The sequence below is a fragment of the Theropithecus gelada genome, chromosome 11 (assembly GCF_003255815.1).
Source record: "Theropithecus gelada isolate Dixy chromosome 11, Tgel_1.0, whole genome shotgun sequence".
Taxonomy (NCBI): domain Eukaryota; kingdom Metazoa; phylum Chordata; class Mammalia; order Primates; family Cercopithecidae; genus Theropithecus; species Theropithecus gelada.
This window is the reverse complement of record NC_037679.1, coordinates 117,734,886-117,756,445: the sequence shown is the minus strand read 5'-3', so window position 1 is coordinate 117,756,445 and position 21,560 is coordinate 117,734,886. Positions and strand designations below refer to the sequence as shown.

The window sequence follows — 21,560 nt, the reverse complement described above, 5'->3', positions numbered from 1 at the left end:
TAAACGCCCTTTTGCAAATAAAGCTATTGTATTTTCTTTTTTTTTTTTTTTTTTTTTTTGAGACGGAGTCTCGCTCTGTCGCCCAGGCTGGAGTGCAGTGGCGCGATCTCAGCTCACTGCAAGCTCCGCCTCCTGGATTCACGCCATTCTCCTGCCTCAGCCTCCCGACTAGCTGGGACTACAGGCGCCCGCCACCTCGCCCGGCTAGTTTTTTGTATTTTTTTTAGTCGAGACTGGATTTCACCGTGTTTGCCAGGATGGTCTCGATCTCCTGACCTCGTGATCCGCCCGTCTCGGCCTCCCAAAGTGCTGGGATTACAGGCTTGAGCCACCACACCCGGCCAGCTATTGTATTTTCTTACCTAAACTTGCTCTGAAAATGACAAAAATATGAAATTCATGAAAGGTTGTAAGAGATCATATAATAACAAATCGTTAAGGCAGATGGACTACTTTGGTTGAGAAGGCTATATATGTATATACAAATTTTAATACATTATTTTAAGCAAATCAGAGGGTTTTCTTTTAATTTTAAAATCTGATTCTATGTATTAGAACATAAACATATAACTTGAATTATAACTAGCTTTTCAGCTCAACTAGTCAACTACCTGCATATCACAATCTTTGATTTATCATATGAATCATGTCACCTTTTATTGTTCATATCTTTTCAGGCATCTGGCAGGCTGAGATTGTAATTTGTTTTCACATATGTTGTGATGGAGAAGATTCAGGATGTGTAGTGGTTTATCAGGCTGTATGTGCTTTAATTCTCACTTCCAGTGGTAAAACATTCTGTCATATTTTTTAAGTACTGAAATTCTTATTCTAATATATGTTAAATGGTTTTCTATTTCTATACATTTTGCATCTTCTTTATCTCTACCACCCACTTTCACAATTTTGAATAACAACAAAATTCTGCAAATATTAATTTTTGTTCTCAACATGGTCTAGACATCCAGTTACACAAAGTGACTATGTGAATTGACTTTTTATAGTAGGATAATTGCTTCATTTATAATTCAAATACATATTTAGGTAGTTTTTTCTTAAATATGTCAGGAGGCATATATAAGTTGCTCAGAACTATGCACTTTTATCTTTACTAAGCTGCAACATGTTTAAGATATCTTAAGTTTTTCCTCAGTTTCTTTATAAATTTGCCTTGTGAATTTAACTTTGTTTTTAAATGCCTGATTCTGATATACTTTATGCCATAATGTATAGCTTATAGTTCTTACAGTATTCTTTTCTATTTTTTTGTTCTATCTCACATGTACCCAGTTGAGAAAATACTATTTCAAATGGAATATATGGAAAATAACAGAGTTATTACAATTAGTCTGTAAGAAAGTTGGTCATTTGATGGATGGACAACAAAAATAGTCATGAAAATCTTTTGTAGGAAATATTTTAATTTTTGTAAGTGGACTGTTATGGATGCATCATAAATATTTTTCCTCCCAATATTTTATCAATTTGTTTTTGCTTTTTCATTCTGCTCCTCTCGCCTTAGTAACCCTCCTATTCTCCACTTTTACCCTTCTCGTTGTAACTAATAGCTAGATTTGATTCACGTCTCCCCACCCACACTCTGCTGACATCATAAATTATTTGAATCCAAATGGACAATATTCATTAGCTGTGCACTTTACTGAAAGAGCCTTACACAAGAGTGCTGCACTCTCCCATTTTTATTAAAAGTTAAAATGTTTTTGCTGTCAGGAGGTTGGGTGAGTTAGCCATGATAGAGGACAGGGCTCAGTGCTAATATATAAAAATAATAACTATTACCATTGGTTGAATGACCCTGGGAAAGAGCACTACAAAGCTATTTGTTGTTCTCTTTCACTTGTCAACAGCGCTGGCTTAAAAGCTTTAGATATTGTTGAGGACCTAATAGAACCTTTGGGAAGTTAGAAAGACAACTGTCAAAAAAAAAAAAAAAAAAAAAAAGGCAAAGATTAATTGAGCAATTTTGTATTTGTGCTGTTTACGGGCATTTTATACATTAACTTAATAGAAATGACACCTCCCCAGTCATTCATACTTACTACATTCCTTTATCATCTTTATTGATATGATCAAACCGTAGAAGTCAAAGGAATAGTAGATAACCAAATACATTAATAGTAGGTTGTTACTATCATAAAAATGGGTACAAGTAGACCTATCACTCTTTGATGAAACTTTTGATTTTGGGACAGTTTTCATGACAGGCAAGGTGAAATGTATTTTACTTGATTTTTTTTTTTTAATTATTTTCTTAGGTTGTTTTAGAGTAAGTTGTAGTTGTAATGTTAGTCAACATTTTTGGGTGTCACTATGTGCCTGGCACTGTTTTAAGGGTGTTACATAAATTATCTCATTGACTTCTCACAACAACCATATGAAGTAAATGCTGTTATTGGCCTCTTTTGCAGGTTAAGTGAATGGAAGCATAGAGAGATTACATTACTTGCCAAAGGGCACAAAACTTAATAAGTGGCCAGGCGCGGTGGCTCAAGCCTGTAATCCCAGCACTTTGGGAGGCCGAGACGGGCGGATCACGAGGTCTAAAGATCAAGACCATCCTGGCTAACACGGTGAAACCCCGTCTCGACTAAAAAAAATACAAAAAACTAGCCGGGCGAGGTGGCGGGCGCCTGTAGTCCCAGCTAGTCGGGAGGCTGAGGCAGGAGAATGGCGTGAATCCAGGAGGCGGAGCTTGCAGTGAGCTGAGATCGCGCCACTGCACTCCAGCCTGGGCGACAGAGCGAGACTCCGTCTCAAAAAAATAAATAAATAAAAATTAAAAAAAAAAATAAGTGATGGAGTCGGGTTATATGTGACATTGTGACATTACATTATCATTGTAAATATTTAGTAGTAAAACATAAAGGAAGATCGAGCTAAATCTGGAAATCAATATCAGTATGCATTTTGTTCATGAGTATTAGCTCTTCAATTTCTTGTTGAAATGCTTTTTACTGGGATTTAATATTTGAACTAAGAACAAAACAAAGAGTTGTAGTCTATGTAAGAAAATGCAGTTACTTTGTGAATGATGGAGTGGATGAAACCATCATTATTCTATCACATATGAATAATGCCTATCTTTTAATGGAGATTTTTGTGTAGAAAATATGTCTTGTGAGGAGTAAACCTAAGGTTATTGATATGTAGTAATGATACCATATTGATTATGGCATAATCATGTGATAAAAGACATTCTTCTAAAATGTGATATAACACCGATTATAATTGAGCAGGTTCAGCTGAAGCAACAAGAAAATTTAAGCCTATGACTAATGATTTAAGTCTTACATTACATTTTTCTAAAACTCCACATTAAAAATTGTAAAACTTGAGTCAGCAAAAGACTTTTTTTTTTTTTTTGTATTAACAAGCTCTCATTAACTTTCAAGCGGAAACAAACCAATATTTTGGCAATACTAAACGTAAAGTATTTCCAGAGCTGAATTCACTTCAGGACAACCACATATAAAAATGAGGCTTACCTAAATCTTAATGCTATGGAATTTCTTGTGTTTCTATTGTTTGTTGTGGTATGTGTTATATTATGAGTTTTTTGGAGGGAGGAGTCTTGCTATGTTGCCCAGGCAGGAGTGTGGTGGCTATTCACAGGTGCAATCAAAGTGCATTACAGCCTCAAGCTCTTGGCCTGAAGCAATCTTCTTGTCTCAGCCTCCTGAGTAGCTGGGACTGTAGACCCACCACTGTGTCCAGCTTATTTTTTTAATATTTCCTAGAAGAGCTTGGTATTTCCAGTGGCAGACTAGCTGTAATACTTGACTAAGGGGACTCTTATGGGGCCATCTGGTTTTTAGTGTATAAACAGCTTTCCAGATATGTAAAAGTCAGTATTACTTACACTGTGCTGTTTAATATTTGCTTCCTAATATTGTGTAGATATGCAGCTATTGTCAACATGAATTGAACTCTTACTGATATATGATTTCCAGATTTAGCTCAATCTTCCCCTCAAAAATAATTTTATTATAAGTAACTTAATAAATAGCAACATATGAACTTGTAATTAGCCTTTTGAAGAAAAATAAATTTGGTTAAGTAAATGCACTAACTTGTGTTTATTCTTCTGTTTCATGGGACTACCAGATGAAAGCTTCCAAGAGTAGAACATCAAGTTAATAGTACCTAATTTAAAGAGAGATTATCGAGTTAATAATACCTAGCTCTAACACAGATTAGCTTCCAGTACCCCCTATCAAATAATTACTAATTTAAGATAGACAAAGTGAATAAAACAGAACTACAATTTCATTTTTCAAGAGTTTGACCGTCTATTTAAAAAACTTTGTGGTAGTATGTAATATGCTGTCAAAAACGCTGAACTGGAAATTGGACTGCAAATTCTGCCTTTATCTTTATATAGGTTTGTGATATTAGCCAAGTTATTTAGCATCTCTAATTTGTACTTTTTTAGCCTGTAAAATGAAAAGTTCGGTCTAAACCAGTTATTACCCAAATTGTATTGAGCCATACACACAGTCATCTCCCAACACTAATTTCCTTGGTCAAATATATTAAAAATGCTATGTAATCTGTAACTAGCTTAAAAATTGCCAATCTGTTAGTACACAAAATGATCTAAATCTTGTAAAGAAGAAATATAAATTTGTTTAGTGTTAATTAGATTTGCATGGCAATCGAATGTTTATGTCATTTTAGTTTTAAGTAGCCAAACCATTTATGTTCCATTTATGTCAGATATATGTTTTCCTCAATTGCTTTTATGAAATGCTTGTCTAAATGATGTATAAAGACCTTTTCAGCTCTACAATTCTTATTTTATGACATGAATAGTCTACATATGCTTTTACCTTTTTGCTTTGAAGGAGATACTGGTATATTTTGAAATCTAGTTCCCTCCAAAAGACAACTTCCATTCCTCAATGTGTACACTATCACATGTCAAGAATAACAGCTTAGTTTCAGCTACAAAATTAAAGTATAAACAGTGATAGGTTTGGTATGACCTAACTCCTTCAACTTTGTTTAAAAGTCAAATATTATGCATAACGTACTTTTTGCTTGTTCGAGTTTTCAGTGAGCTCTGCCACAGCAGCTGAAGGGAGATTAAGGAAAAAAAAAGCCCACATAAACACAAAGCAAATACCTGAGCTTGTGTGTAAAGCTACTGCACTGGAGCGAATGTGGTTTAATTCTTGGCACTGGCAGCTTGCTGGAGAATTACAATATGTTGGCATGAGTCTCTAAGTCTCATTGTTCCAGATGAGGGAGTCGGTCTTAAGAGTGTTTGGCACTGAAGGGAAAAAGGAGTGAGAGTTATAGGGAATGAACAGGCCCTAAAGAGGCAGGATGCTGTTGTAACAATGGCTGGCACAGTTGGGGGGGCCATTCACTGGTGGGGATTGCCATAGGCATTGATGTGAAGTAGCATATGTGAGCAAAAGAGGCAAGGGTGAGAAGGGAAAAGCAAGCACATGTATCAGAAGGGTCCTGTTGGCAGAAAGAAACAATAGTAATCCAGTTAGGCTCATCTTAATATTAGTATGTTGATGATGAAGGGTATATTTTATTTCTAATTTATATTATAGCTTATTTCCTAACTTTATTTTATTTTCTCTTTTAAAATATATGCATTTACCTTTCCGCTAAAGAGACAGATCCTTAAATTAAGAAAACCTGGTTTTGTATTCCATCTGCTCTACTTACTGATGAGCTGATGTTGGGCAAAGCATCCTTCTGAGCCTTAGTTTCCTCATCTGTAAAATGGATATAACAATTATATATGCCACTGACAAAATTGTATCTGGCAGCATTCTGTAAATGGAAATGCTATGCAAATAATAATTATTAACTCACACTTATTTTAATATAAGGAGCTCTAGTTCTTACTTTGAAGGTAATCATGATATTCCAGTGCTTGGGAGAATGAACTCTCAGGAGAAGGAATTTTTGGGAGAATCTTGTAGAGTTAAGTGAAAAAACATGATACATCTTAACATGAAAATAAATGAAACTCATAAATATATACACCTACTGTGTACCCACAAAAATTTTAAAAAATTAAAGGAAATTCCAGAGTTTGAACATTTGCAAATAACTAGGCACCCTACATACCATATTCATAGTACAAAATGCGATTCTATGTTTGTGCATTTTTTAAATCTTATTTTAGAAAATTAAATATTTAATAGATAAGTACTATCTATTCACTCCATAAGCAGTGAAGCAGCACTTACATAATTGTGTCAAATTTCACTTTACTCATATTCACACATTAACAAACAGATGTATTGTAAATATTGGGCTTCTGTCATTTGGTCCTTTACATTTTGAAACATGAATTTTCTACTGTATCTTTACCATTTTCAGAGAAATTTAATCACTGCTACATGTCCATTCTTTGTGCTCATTGTTATGAGATCATTTCTTACTGTTATTTCAAGAACTACCAATGGAAATTGTAGCAGTTGGTAGAGTATTGAATGTGGATTTTTTGAAGCTCTTTGCTTTACAGAAATTCAGACAGAGGGGTGAAGTGGGTGAAATGATGTCTTTATGATCCCCTTCCCTCCTCACCCCCACAGGCCCCCCATCTAGCCAGTGTCACTGTTTTGGAGAGAACCCAGGTTGTTTGAGTTATAGCCCAATATTCCTTCTACTATATAAGTAAAAAGAATCATTTCATTGTATATCTCTGCTATATACTCATAGGTTGTCACTAAATTATCCAGAATCCTAGATGGCAAGGCATGTAATTGGACCACACCCTGAAAACAAAAACTGTAAAAAAGCCTACCTTTTAATTCCATAGTTGCTGCTCATACATATGTGTTACCCTAGAATGTTTATCAGGTTTTTACTTCACCCATCCAAAGGAGTTAGTAAGAATTGTTTTTCCTACTATCCAGGACTGTTTTATAGATGAAATGAGGGAGATTGTATGCATGTGTGTGTGTGTGTGTGTGTGTGTGCATGTGTGTTAGTTTTGTGTTGCCATAAGAGAATAACACAGACTGAATGATTTATAAAGAAAAGAAATTTATTTGTCACAGTTCTGGAGACTGAGAAGTCCAACCTCAAGGTGCTAGCATCTGGTGAGGGCCTTCTTGCTGCACCATCCCATGGTGGAAAGCAGAAGAATAAGAGAGTGCACACACGAGAGACAGATGGAACTTGTACCCTGAAGCCTTTCTCTAATCAGCCTTAATCCAGTCATGAGGGTGGAGCCCTTATGACCTAAATACCTTCCATTAGGCCTCACCTCCCAATGCTTTTGGATTAGGGAGGAAATTTTCAACACATGCTTCTGTGGGGACCCATTCAAACCATAGCAATGTATGTGCTGCAAAGAACAAAGATTTTGGGATCCAATAGGTAGAATTGAGCTCCACATTGGGCAGGTCATGATAACTTCCTAAGTTTTGGTTTCTTAAATGGTAAGACAGATGTACCAATATCTAATTCAGCAGATTACTGTGAGAAGTTTGAGATACCACATGTAAAGGACCTAGTACTTTGCTTAGCACTCAGCCCTCTAAATGGTAGCTATTATTATCATTTTGTTGTTGATAAGAGACTTACGAATATGTAGGGGAAAAAAAAAAAACCTTAGTTCAAGACCTCAATTCTGCCCATTACATTTTGTGGAACCTCAGAGCAATTCTCTTTTTTCTTTTTGCTGGTGCTTCTTCCTCTCTTTAAACCCGTAACATAGGCGTAATAACACAATCTAAGTCTTCAATTACTTATTATCATTACATGAGAGAATACAGATAAAAACCTCTAGCACAGTTCCTGGCACATAGGCTGCTAAATAAATGTATTTGAATCTGAATTTAAAGTATATACCTCATCCAAGTTGTAAGTATGAGTGTCTTTATTCATCCACAGACATGACAACCGTGAGTTAGATATGTTTCTGATTTTACATTTTCAAAATAACTTAGTCTTCAAGAAGTTATTCTTTTTTTTTTTTTTTTTTGGAGTGTGTGCTTAAAAGTCAAGTACTTGAACAAACTGGCGCTGTTTACCAGCCTTATATCTTTATGCTAGTTAATAAAGAGCCCAGGAATGTTCTGCAGGTTTCAGAAATCTGGCTGCTGTTTCTTTAACTCTGCAACTGAGACAGAAGACTCCTGTTTCTTTATGAGCACACTACAGTGAATATTTTGTCTAGCTGCAGGGGAAAAGCTTTGTCATGGACTTTGCAGACAATAGCCTTAAAAGTAAAATGGTCTGCTTTTGGTGCCTGGAGGTTCAGGGGCCTATTGTTAGTGCACAATGGATTTCTATTGCTGCATTCCTGCTTTGCAAAGGTTTGTTAGCTTTTAATGACTGACAGTACTCTATTGCAAATACCATATTGGCTGTGCCCTGTTTACATGCTACTCAAGAATTTTTGTAGAGTGCTGGAAAAAAGAAACAGTGGTGTTTGTTTGACCTACTCTGATAAGGTTTAAGAAATAATTTTACTCTCAAACTGTTTACTGGGAATGTAGAAATGTTGGAAGTCCTTGCGGAAGTTTTTCAAAGTTACTTTTAAAGCCTCAATGAAGAGAAATACTGGTTACAATATGAAGATATTTACTCTGTGTTATGACTCCTAGAGTTGCTGTTAATATTCTGAAACAATCCCACATAGAAATTGGGATATTTTAAGAAAAACTAAAAGTAAATTCTTCAGTATTAGTTCCTTAAATGTGAAAAATAGAGCTATGTATTTTGTTCTGAAGGAAAAAATTCATTTTTCGTTCACTCATTTCAACTGCATTCATTCATTTCAAATTCATTCCATAGGTAAGTGTGCATATATTAAGTTGTAAGTGCATATACATATTTGCACATATGTATATGTGTGTACATATAGACTATGTAAAAAAGTAATCATTCAGAGCTTTTCACCATTTTATTTTCCACAAGTTTCTGACATGTGAGACAGAAGTGTTCCATATCGTTATTTTTTTTTTCCCAAGGAAAATGGCACCTGTGCTTTGTTGAAAACTCCACATAGGCTTTTTGACTCTGCTAGCTGACTGCTGAAAAGAGGGGACCCTGGAAAAAGTAGATAGCATTAACTAAACATGATGATGAAAACTCTTTACAATGCATTTTACTGTGGGGAAAATTAAGCAGTTTCTAATAATATTATAGTCTCTAGGCCAGAGGGTCTCTTTGATAAGTTAACATGTATCCCCTTTATGCTCCTAGTAGGGGGTAAACAAATGCCTGAACAAACACAAATACACATAAACACCAATGTGGAGAATGGCAGTGTATGTCTTAGATCTATATAGTAAGTGTGGGTATTGTTATTTAGATGGAGCATACTGGGACACTTATCTTTTAGTACATTCCATTTTCTAAGTGAATGCTGTGCTAATCATGGGATTGAAAGCCATTGTAATTGTGTACCCATCTAAGTGCTGACAAGAATATACAATTATATTGTTTGAAACTGAGTTTAATGTTTGGGATTTTTTTATTAGCATTTATATTTACTTATGCATTAAAGTCCAACACAAAAGGAAAGGTCAAAAACTATGTTATATGTAGAAACAAATACCAGACTAAAGCAGAACCTTGCTTTCTAAAATGTGTGTGCCCTGTCCGAACACAGGGCATTGTAAAAGAGTATGATACAAATCTGAAATAAACAAATAATAGGTTTCCATTATAGGCATTCCTCGCTTCTCTAGATTTTGCAATCTTTTTAAAGCTTCTTTTATACCAACCTTCTTTTTTTTTTTTTTTTTTGCTTATGTTCGCGGTACTGGCAAATCTTACCACAGTGTGCTTACCGCCACACGATGTTAAACACATATTATAAAGTGGATGTAATTGTAAACACACAGAGGGATATAATTACATGTAGCAGATTTAAGAGCTAATTCTTTGCCTTTTTTTACTCCGCATTTTATCAACATAATTATTTTTTGACTGCAGACTAACACCCTGAAATTGACAAGCATCCATTATAGCAAGAATTTGTTCACCAAATTGAAAAACAATGAACTGCAAGGTTTATGTGTACCCATTGTCATAAAGAATTAGTATGGCTTTGTTCCGCAAGAGGAAAAAGCTAATGATTTTGAAACAGCAGGTGACAAAACACATTCTTTTTTTCCACCCCTGTTATCAGTTTTTTGATGAAGCCATTATAAAGTGGGGCTGGGATAGGATTGGCCTTATTTTTAGCTGATAGACTTTTAATGAGCTCCATTGTAAGGAGAGTCATGTTGATTTGCTTACTTCTTTTTTTCTTTACTTAGAAACCCCCAGTATTGAAAAGCTACTCTCAAAGGACTGGAAAGACAAGCTTCTTGCAATGGGATCGGGGAACTTTGGCGAAATAAAAGGTAATACAGTGTGATTATTTTGATCCAAAATGTACCAAAATGAAGTTGATATTCAGGAATATTAATGGTGATAAAGTATGTCTGCCCTCACCTCTTCTGCTGCTTGCATTCTATGTGTTTGTGGTTTCTTCTTTCTGTCTTAAAGGAGAACATAGCAGGGTTCTCATATTCTTTCTTTCTTTGTGCCTTATGGAATAAATGATACATTGTTTTCAACAGAATCACCCCACTATACCTCTAACAGGCTCTGATTTTCATCATTTAAAAAAAATTAAATTATTTATTTTATAAGTAAGAATGTACCTACAGCAAGGTTAAAAACTGTATTTTATAAGATAATTTTGTACATTGTACATATAAGAAATATAGGTGTTTAAGTATAACCTGAATTTAAAACCAGAAATGATGAATAGGGAGAGCATAATAGAAGGTTGTTTTGTACCAGTCAGGGTAACAATTTGTTTTGGTTTTATTTGAATCAGCAATTACATCCAGCTAAGAAACATTCTGTGAAACTATTCATATCTTAATAAACTCCTACCAATAACAAGGGGAGAAGATTTAATTTCCTCATATAAAATAAAACCAAATTATCCTTTCAATTAATTTAAAAGTATATTTTCTCAAAACATGGTAGGCAATCTATGGTTTTCTATTTGTTGCTAGTAGGACACTTAAGATTCTGAGCTCTACAGTAGGATTTTGAGAAAGTCAAGATACTTAGTCATCAGTATAAAATATTTAGTTATTGGTTATATATTACTGTGTATATTTTTGGTAGAGGCTAAATATATATTTAAAACATCACCAGATTTATATTATTATACATGTGAAATATGTGTATAAATAACTTTTTTGCATATGTGTGTCTGTGCAAGTGTTTTCCCAATGAGAGAAGCAATTTTCTCTCTTAAGGCTTTACTCCATCAGTGTATCCTGGAGAAAGGCAGAGCATCGTTCTTAAATGTTTGGCCTACATGACATTAACATCTGGATATCTAAACACTTCCGCAAAATGTTTTACTATATATTTCACTTTTCATGCAACTCATTTGGAATTACATGTATTTAGGCTATGATTACTTGTGAAAGGGTGATGAGAAAATGAATTGGTGCTAATCAATAAATTCAGTAAACAAAATCTACAATGGAATCAAATTCAAATGAATGAGAATCGATATGCCTTAAATAGCTTGAAGACAAAGTTTAAGGAGAACTGAGAAGCTTCATCTTCAGAGGCTGCAGGTCCTTGATATTATTTTGATGGATTTTAACCCATTTACCCCTGAGGCATAGGATGCATTCTCCAAGGTTTTTTATTCTCCTCTGACCTAGGTAATAACTCACAGTAGCGCAGAGAAGACTGCCTTTTCCAAGCCTTCTGATCTCATTCCAATGGAGGACAAACATTTTTCCCCCCCTCATTTTCCTTCACAAGTCAAACTTAAAAGCAGCAACAGCAGTGATGACAAGCTTAGAGGAAAGCTCGGCTGTCCCTTTCAGGCTTGCCTTGGGGGTTAGTTTAGGAAGCTACAGTACAATCACAAAAGAAGTTTTCTGTCTTTAATTCTGAGTTTTTTAAGCTTCACATTCAGAGTACAAGTTAGGTTATTGTCCTCTGGTTCTGTTCAAAACACTGTTTTCTGATGCATTTTAAAAGCAACTGTAGGTCTTTCTTCTGTTCAGGGCATGGTTATTAGGTGTTCAACTCAGGTTTGGCAGTAAACCTGGAAAACAGCACTGGGTTACTTTTCCTACTGACTGCCCATGACAGTTGCAATTACTATCCATTGTTCACAGGTGGTTAGAAAGTGGAGAGGATACAATAGTGTGTTACCTTCTGGGGGTAAGTGAATTTGACTTAAAGGTTCTTGGGGGGTCAGGCACAAAGATTATGTAGGGCCCAGGAATGTGGTTTTCCTGCCACTTCAGAAGTCAGACAAGAACAATGGCTTAGTTGTTTTGGAAGTAATTTTTTGAGGCAAATAAAGATGTAAGTCTTATGTTCTCCTATACTTGTTTAGTTGAGGAAGAATAAGTAAAATTTTTTTAAAAATCTGAATATATGAATGTATTGAATTATTATTTATTAAGGTTAATTTAAAATAATGTATTTAAAGAGAACCTTTGCATTTGTTAGGATGTTTCCAGCCTTTGCAGTATTCACAGAGCCTTGGTGTGCATGGAAACTTTTTTCCACCATTTCTATTAGCCAGTTTCCTTTTAATTTTTAATTAGTTCCAGGAGATGTGTGAGTGAATGAGTGTGTGTGTACGTGTGTGTGTGCCCTTTTCCCTTTTCTGAATATTTCATACTACAGCCAAGTGAGGACTGAGCTCTATTTTTAAGTGCTGTTTTCAATTGCTATCAGTGAATTCGTTTCAGAGCATTTGGACAAATATTACAATCATAGCTTGGAAGGGTTTAGAGAGGTGTTTCTTACTATTAATATTCAAAAAGTAAGAATGAGAGACTTTTTAAAATAGGAAAAATGAATAGCATTTGATTTGGAGAGTTTAGCTATCAATAAATAGTTGTCATGCCCACTTAAAGTCAATCTCATTTTTCAAGAAACAATGTGAGTTAGTAAAGGTCACCTACTTCTAAGAGCATAAAGTTATTTTTCATGTTAGATTATTTTACCTGTTAGAATTTATGCCATTTTATGCTCTGGTACTTTGGAAATGTGAATTAGGTTTTAAAGTTAAATTAGAAACAATCCTCTAGCAAACACATGAAAAGGACACTCGATCTGGTTTTGCAGAACAAAACAGTTTGACTGAAAAGTTCTGCCAACAGCAGTCAATATATGCTATAAATGATTAGCTGCCCAAAGGAATTCTTTGTTTCTTCTTTACTTGTCAACGACACAGTATAACTGGTCAGTTTACAGAGCCTTTTGCCCTTATCTATAGCAGAAGCACTGAGTAACAGTAATGTGAAAGGTGAAGAAATACACTTTAGAGTCTCATAGTTATTGAGTGCAGAGGGAGAAACAATGCCTGTACTCCAGTTGGCAACGAATAGTCACACACAGTTTCAGCTAGCATGAAATTCCATTACACTGAAGGTCATTGCATTGGTACCTCACCTGAGGTTAATATCTGGGGATCCATGTTGGGTTTAACTAATCTGAGCAGATCATTTGTTTTTCAACAAAGTAATTGCAAAATCTGTATTTTGCTGACTTAATATTTATTTGTAGAATTATAACACAAATATCTGCATGCAAAATACTCTCAATTGTTTTTATCTTGATAAACGCAGAGCTGTGTATGGGAGGTTCTCTGGCCAAGTCACTTTAAAAAATTCTAGACCAATTTCTCTACCTGCCTTATTTCAAGAATTTTTTAGAGCCTGGTTTGTTTCCCCTCAGAATCTCTGATGGATTCTTCTGACCCTGGTCACAGTGCATTAATTCAGGCCCACAAACTGTTGGATCTGTTTTTAACAAAAGTGCCAGGGGCATTTGATATAATTCAGCAAATGGTTCTTTTGCAAGGCTATAATTTTGTGTATTCTAGAAGAAGGGCTATAAAGGCAAACACCAAACACCTCTAGAACTGCCAATAAGGGATTCAAGGAGATAATCCATTCAGCAATACTATAGCCTTTCAGAGCTCATGAATTAAAGACATATGCAATGTAGATTCAGTGTGTGGATTAAAGTAGATAATCTTTTAGGTGGCATGTAAATGTTTGAGATAGAAGATATATAGAGTCAGTCAGTGGCTTGAAAGGGATAATTATGTCTAAATAACATTAGATGATTTGAAAAAAGCAGGCTTAGAATAGGAATCAGATCCTAGGTAAAAAATCTAGTAAGGGATCCTGTAAGTTTTATAAATTTAAAACATGGAAACTAATATTTCAGCATTTCAATATGTAAGGATTTATAACACCTCTGAAGTTATTTCAAACATGTTCTTTTAAAATCCAGTAAAGATTTAAGAATCATGTGGTTTGCGAATAGTAATCTTGTGATTATTACATTTGTGCATGAACCTAAAACATATATATCTGCACATTTTTACAAAGGGGTTGGAAATGTTGATTATTTTCTGAGAGAACTGTTGGATCTGGAATTTGTTCAATACAAGAGTCAGCCATAAGGAAGGTACACAACATGTAGTCATTTACTTCTAAATAAAGTAAATGTTTAATGTTTTTAATCTACTAAGCTTGTTTTATAGTTCCTCTGTAGTTGCTTATGAGTAATGTTTTCACTTCTTATAAAAACTATTTCACAAGAACTAAAGAAAGACTGCTGGTGCATAGAATATAAGTTTTCAAAATAAGTTTGGCAATGTCTATAAAAGCAAAGAGTGACTACATTTTCTATAAACCAGTGACTTGCTCTGTCTCATGATGCCAGTGTCCTCATGCCAGTGTGTAATTACAGCTAGTGATTGGAAGAAAAGGATAGGTCACTGTATCTCAATTGATCTGTATATTGATAGACCAGTTAACAATTAGGAAGTTTTATATATTTTGTACTTTTTAAAGTACTTAATAATGTGTGTTTTAAACATACAGTTAATCAAATATTAAACTCTTACATATTTAATCTGGGTTTTGTATTGGAAAAAATACTCTCCTCAACATGTTTCTCATTTAAAAATGCATTCATTCATTTAAAAAAATCGCTTGTTTGAGAAGCATAAAGATTCTAAAATTAAAATAATTATAAACACATTATTTGTTTTCTTGTAGATATGAATTCCAAAGCTTGTTTAAATACTCTCCAGACTGTTGGATAATGCAGTTAACCTAAAACCTTTTCCTGTTTTGTAGTAAAATTTACTAGGAACGCATGGTGTAGCCACAGTGATTTGATGTTATGTGGGCTGATTCTTCCAAGCACTTGTGGCAATTGGGCTACCACTTTTGGTTTATTTCCTCATCTACTCATTTTTGAAAAGTTGCCAATTATGATTTATTGCCTGCTACTTAGTGAACATCTTCTTACAGGCACTGTGTAAACATCTTTCTTACACAATTATTGTGACATCATCATTTAATTCTAATTTTACATATGAATAAATTGAGACTCAGAAACTAATTATCAAACACCACATACTCTAGTTGTGGCAGAGTCAAAATTTGAACTTAACTTCTCACTGCCTTTAAGGCCTGTGTGTTTTATGTAACGCTTAGCAGTCTGTCTTCAACAGAGTTTGACTGGGTGATCTCTAGAATCCTTTAAAACTGGAGAGACCTACCAAACCTGGATGAAGAACTTCTATAATTTGCCTCCAAGATACTCTGTCCTTAGATCTGCCCCTAGCACACACACACTCAGTTTTGTATTGTTCCCTGTTTACATATTGACCAGTCCCTTGTAGACTACCTAATATTCTGTTGGCTCAAAGTTTGGAATGTAGTGCATATTTGAGGAATGAATGACAAGCAAAAAATGCCATGTTTTGGGATAACTATTTTTGACTACATTCCAAATGCAGCAGATTTAATGTGATATTTTAAAATAATGGATTTATGTTTCAAGTACAATAAGTAAGTGGATGGAATAGTCTTGGAAAAAGTTCCTAAAATTACAGTCTCCATTAAAAGGCAACATTTTTTAATAAGATGTTTTACAGAGCAATACTTTTTTAAAAAGGTAACAAGAATAACCCTTTCACTCACTATAGAAATTATAATGGGTACATCTCTTTCATAATGTTCCAGAAACAAAACATTCACCATGGGGCAACAGTAGTGAAGACTATAGCTACTTGTTAATTATTTTATTCACTCTGATGGTGTCACCCTTAAAATGGAAAGTTTTCCACATTCGATATACTTAAATCCAAGCCAAGGCTTGGATTTTAGGAGACTGAAGCAAAAACAACACTATCTTGTCAAAATAAATCAGAAACATATTTAAAAAGGTAAGAATACTTACAGTATTAACAGGGTACAAGATGTCAATTAATGTATACTCAGTCATGTAATAAACTATAGTATTCCTTACATAATTTTAATTGATTCCAACTTCTGAAGGATATCTATATTGCAGTAAAGAATATGTAGCTAAATTTTATCAAAGTCTGATTAAATTCTTTCTTAATGTAAAGAACCAATTAATAGATGTTTGAAGGTAGGATAACCTAACAACAAATACTCGTTTCATGAGCTGTAATAGTGCCATTTTTATTTAGCCTTTTTGATGAGGGGAGGTCTGCCTTTTCTCTTTCACTGGATAAGAATGCTGCTGAAAGAAGCTTCCCTTATACATTTAGACTAACTTAGTTTTTATTCATTTTATTTTCAGCTTATTCAACAAAGGCTGTTGTCTGTCTTGCCATGTGGTAGCTCTGGAGATATAATGGTAGCAAATACCATTAGTATTTAGTAGACAGATTCCTGCCCTCCTAGAGCTTATAGCTTAGTAGTAGTTCTTCATCAGGCGGAATATTAAAAGGCAACACAATGAATGATTTTTAGATGTTTCAAGTGGAATACCAGTTGAAAGTGACATTTCCATAAAAAAATTAAACCAAGTAAAGTCTTATTCAAATTGTAACACTAGTAGTCTGACAAACGCGAATAATAAAACAAACAAAACACCTTTGCAAAGATTTTCACTTTGAAACAAAGAATTAAATTTTTGGTAAGTTTTTTGAAGGAAGAAATGTAATTAGTTTACTTTTAGCTCTAAACTTCTAGGACATTTTTTTCTAAAGTGAGTTTACTTTTACTTTTCCTTTATTTGGACAATAGTTCCCAATGGTTTACTTTGATTTTGATGATTTGATTTCAAGCCATTTATCTATTTCATTTGGGTGGAGTAAAACAATATTGGGGAAATAGTAATTTTTGTGTATTTTTTCTTATTTCTATGTTTTTGAGATCATCTTTAATTCAACCCTGATGAAGGTTATTCTTGTGCATAAAATTGTACAGTATCGGCTAACCAAGGACTTTTCTTTGTTCTTAAGTTTATTTATTTTATTCATTCAACAAGTGGTCATAAATCTGTATAAAGGTATCCACTATGTGTTAGACATTATTCTGTAGATGCTAGAAATACAGTGTTGAGCAAAACAAATTATAATAGTATCCTGTTATCATAAAGCTTATACTCTACTGGGAGATACAATAAATAAATAACTATATCAATAAGAATATAACATAGAATGCTAACTACTATAGTATAAAAATTGGGTGATGTGATAGAAAGTAAGTTATGATTGCTTTTATAATTCCAGTGGTCCGTGAAGGCCCTCCGAGGAGCTGGCCTTTAAGTTATTACCTTGGATAAATTTGATTGTATTTGTTTTGTTGTTATCTTTTTCATTTAAATTTAAGCTATCTGAAGGCATGCATTCTTTTCTGGCTTGTACTCGTAGTATCCTCAACACTTAAAAACAGTATGAGGCACATGGGAGCTGCCCTGTGAACATATGCTGAATGAAGTAAAGAAAAAAGCCAGTCACTTAAAGAGGATGATTTTGCTCCACCAGGGGAAATTTGACAATGTCTGGAGACATTCTGGGGCATTATAACTAGGAGTGAGGGTCCCACCTGCATCTAGAAGATAGAGGCAAGACAACTCCCTATGAAAATTGTCTGGCCTAAATGTCAACTGTGCTGAGGTTGAGAAACCAGGATCTGGGGGAAGAGTTTTCTGAGAGTAACAGTTAACATTGAAAGGTCCTATGGTGGGAGCAAGTTTGCATATTGGTATTAGAGGAACTCAAAGAATCATATTGACAAAAGAGAAAATAGGAAGAGATGATGCCAGGGAAGAAGGCAAGGGGCACACCATTCTGGGCTTCGTAAGGGTAGGAGTTTGCATTTTATTCCATGTGCAGAATAAAGTTTTGAAACAGTTTTATACAGACATGTGACATGACTTGATTTACCAGCAGATAACTATGAATGTTTGTTTGGAGAATGGATTTTAGTAAGGAAACAAGTAGAAATAGAGACAATGGCTAGAAAGCAATTGTTGTAGTACAGGCAAGAGATGATAGTGGCCTGGATTAAGGAGTAATAGTGGAAACGAGATATAGAGACTAATTTATAATATGTTCTAGGGTTGATAAATTTCCAATGAATTATGTGGGGAAGATGAAGTAGACAAAAAAATGAACACCTGGATTTTGACCAAGCAATGTATGGATGGTGTATTAGTCCATTTTCACACTGCTGATAAAGACATACCCGTGACTGGGCAATTTGCAAAAGAAAGAGATTTAATGGACTTACAGTTCCACATGGCTGTGGAGGCCTCACAGTCATGGCGGAAAGTGAAAGGCACTAAACATGGCGGCAGACTAGAGACGAGAACTAGTGCAGGGAAACTCCCCTTTATAAAATCATCAAATCTTGTGCGACTTATTCACTATCATGAGAATAGCGTGGAAAAGACCCACCCCCATGATTAAATTACCTCCCACCAGGTCTCACCTACAACACATGGGAATTGTGGTAGCTAAATTCAAGATGAGATTTGGGTGGGGACACAGCCAAACCATATGAGATCATGATGTCTTTTGCTGAGCTGGCGATGACTGAAGCTGGTTCCTTTCCCTCATGACTTTGTCTCATTATATTAAGGAATCTGACATGTGCTGCTTCTGTGGAATACAGAAGTATAAATGACTGCCATGCCTGCAGTTTTTAGGCAGCAGGAAGACTGAAACAATATTTTTGTGTCTTACTTCAGTTACCTTTCATTCGAAGGGGACTGGAGCAGGACTAGCATAGATTAAAAACATACAAGAATGCAAATAACTGAAACATGAAAATAAATTACTATCAGTCACACACAAGTGAACTCATGGCATTAGCTATCTGACTCAGATGGAACAAGTTCATATATACATGACTGTGTCTCCATAGGGTTATACACTATATAGACACACACATATATAAGTTATGACTCTTAAAATCCTGAATGTAGGTGAATAAAGAGTAGCTCCTTTTTGGTGCGAGACCTCTGGAGTATTCCAAGGTTCTAGTTAATATTCCTTTCAATTTTTTAAAGTCAAGGATGTCTTGTGACTCTTGCTACTTTCTCCGTTGTTCACAGACCACTTACTAAGTCCTCTCTGAACACTTGGGGATGACCATGAAGAACATGATAATTTAGAGATGAAGCCGTGGGATGGACTTCTTCATCTCAGTTTAGTACTTTCGTAAAAATGGGGAAGATTTCTTTTGCAAAAGCTTATTTTTTTGGCTCAACTCTCTTAAGCCAAAACTAGAATTCCTATGCATGTTTAAATTTGAGAATGGTTTAAAGGGAAGAGGCTTTATTCTTTATGTCGTTCATTAAACAGTGTTAGATGATTTGCTATGTGCAATATATATGCTATTTGCCATTACCTATAGTAGGTAATGAGGATAGAAAAGTCCATCATTTACAGTTGCTGCTAATGCAGCTACCTCTCCTGATTTTGGGAGAAAAATGTGAACATAAGATAATACAATGCAACGATTCAATACTATAATAAAGATCTACACATATGCTGTGTAGATTCCCAAAGAAGAGAACAACTGTTATCCATGGAAATCAGGAAAAGAGCCACAAAAAACAAGATGCATGAGCTGGAACACGAAGAATGAATGTTTAGGGAGAGACTGGCCCAGGCAAGGCACTTGTTAAGGATGGCATTTGCAAATGCTCAGAGTGTTGGTGGTGGGGTAATGTTAGAACATTCAGTGTGGCTAGAATTTAGGATGTACAGAGGAAGTGGGAAGATTAGGTAATACTTTGAAGGACCTCATTAATTCATAAAAATGACTTGACAATTTTTTCTGAAGCCAATGGGAGCAATTGGAGGTCTTTAAACAGGGGAAGTGACAGGACTAGACTTTGACATGACATGACTTTGTTATCTAGGAAGGTAATTTTGGTACCAGTTTTAGAGCATAGATTTGTACAGAGATCAATTGATGGCAGGAAGTTCTATTTTAAAAGTTCTATTTTAAAAATTTGCTACAAAAATTCATGAAAAAAGTTGACAAAAATGGCAGTGAAGATAGAGAAGGGAGGCTGGAACAAGAGCTCTCTCTAAGTCAGTATAACAGTGTTTATGTTATCACTTGCTTAAAAGGCATTCTTATGGGTTGAACTATCCACCTTCCCCTACCCACCAACCCTAATTCATATGTTGAAGTCCTCATGCCTAGAACATCAGAATATGAACATATTTGGAGATAGGATCTTTACAAAGGGAATTAAATTAAAATGAGTTTATTATGGTGGGTCCTAACCCAAGATGACTGGTATCCTTGTAAGAAGAGGAAATTTGGACATGGGTATGTATAGATCGAGATGATGTGAACACATATGGAGAAGACAGACATCTACAAGCCAAGGAAGGGGGCCTGGAACAGATCAACCCTGCTGACAACTTAATCTTAGACTTCTAGCATCCAGAACTGTAAGGCAATTTCTGTCTTTTAAACTATGCAGTCTGTGGTACTTTGTTACGGCAGCCCTGGCAAACTAATACAGAAATATTATTGTATATGCTTAAATCTGTGTTATCAAGGATAATACACACAAAAATTAATAATAGTGGTTACCTTTGAAGGGGCAGTGTTGGGAGCAGATCTTTTACTATACACATTTATCATCATTATTTACTAATATGAATATAATAATATTGAAACATACAATTTTAATTAAAGGGAAAACAAACCTATGTTGAGGAAAAATTACTGTGATTGATTAATATCAATGCAGGGATGGGTAGTTGAGAAGGAAATTGAAGACATTAATATTTTAGAATGCTGATTGGTGATAATGCTTTAAAATTACAGGAAAATGGTGACTTTCACTTTATGCATGTTGAATTTTATGACTGAGATACACCCTCAGAGATACCCCATTCTGCATCTAAAAATAAGCTAATAGGACTGGGGGACAATCTTAGGGTTGGCACGTACCTTATTATTTCATTGACTATGAAACTATGTATTTTAGAACTCAAGAGGTTAAAGTATGCTAAGCATTGTTGAAATATAGTGCTTAGAGGTTGAAGTATGTTAGTTCAAGGCCAGAAAAGGTAAAGAATGGGACTGGACTGGGGAGGATATGGGCATTTATGGGTGGCAACAGAGGAGTCAGTGAAAAAGATTGAGAAGAAAAGTTAGTTAAGTAGGAGTTGAAATGGAATGAAATCGTGTCTAGGAAGTCGTGTGAGAAAGCTTAAGATGCAGCAAGATGGGCTGAAGGTTCAAAAAGTT

General features: G+C 34.9%; 1 protein-coding gene across 5 annotated transcripts in view; it reads left to right on the top strand.

Annotated features, from left to right (window-relative positions):
* Nucleotides 1-21,560, top strand: part of SOX5 (SRY-box 5) — a 1,043,232-nt gene that overhangs the window by 808,525 nt on the left and 213,147 nt on the right. For all 5 annotated transcript variants that reach the window (XM_025402765.1, XM_025402767.1, XM_025402764.1 and 2 more), the window contains one exon: nucleotides 10,269-10,355. In XM_025402765.1, coding sequence (XP_025258550.1) covers nucleotides 10,269-10,355 — 87 coding nt within the window. The remainder of the gene's footprint in view (nucleotides 1-10,268; nucleotides 10,356-21,560) is intronic.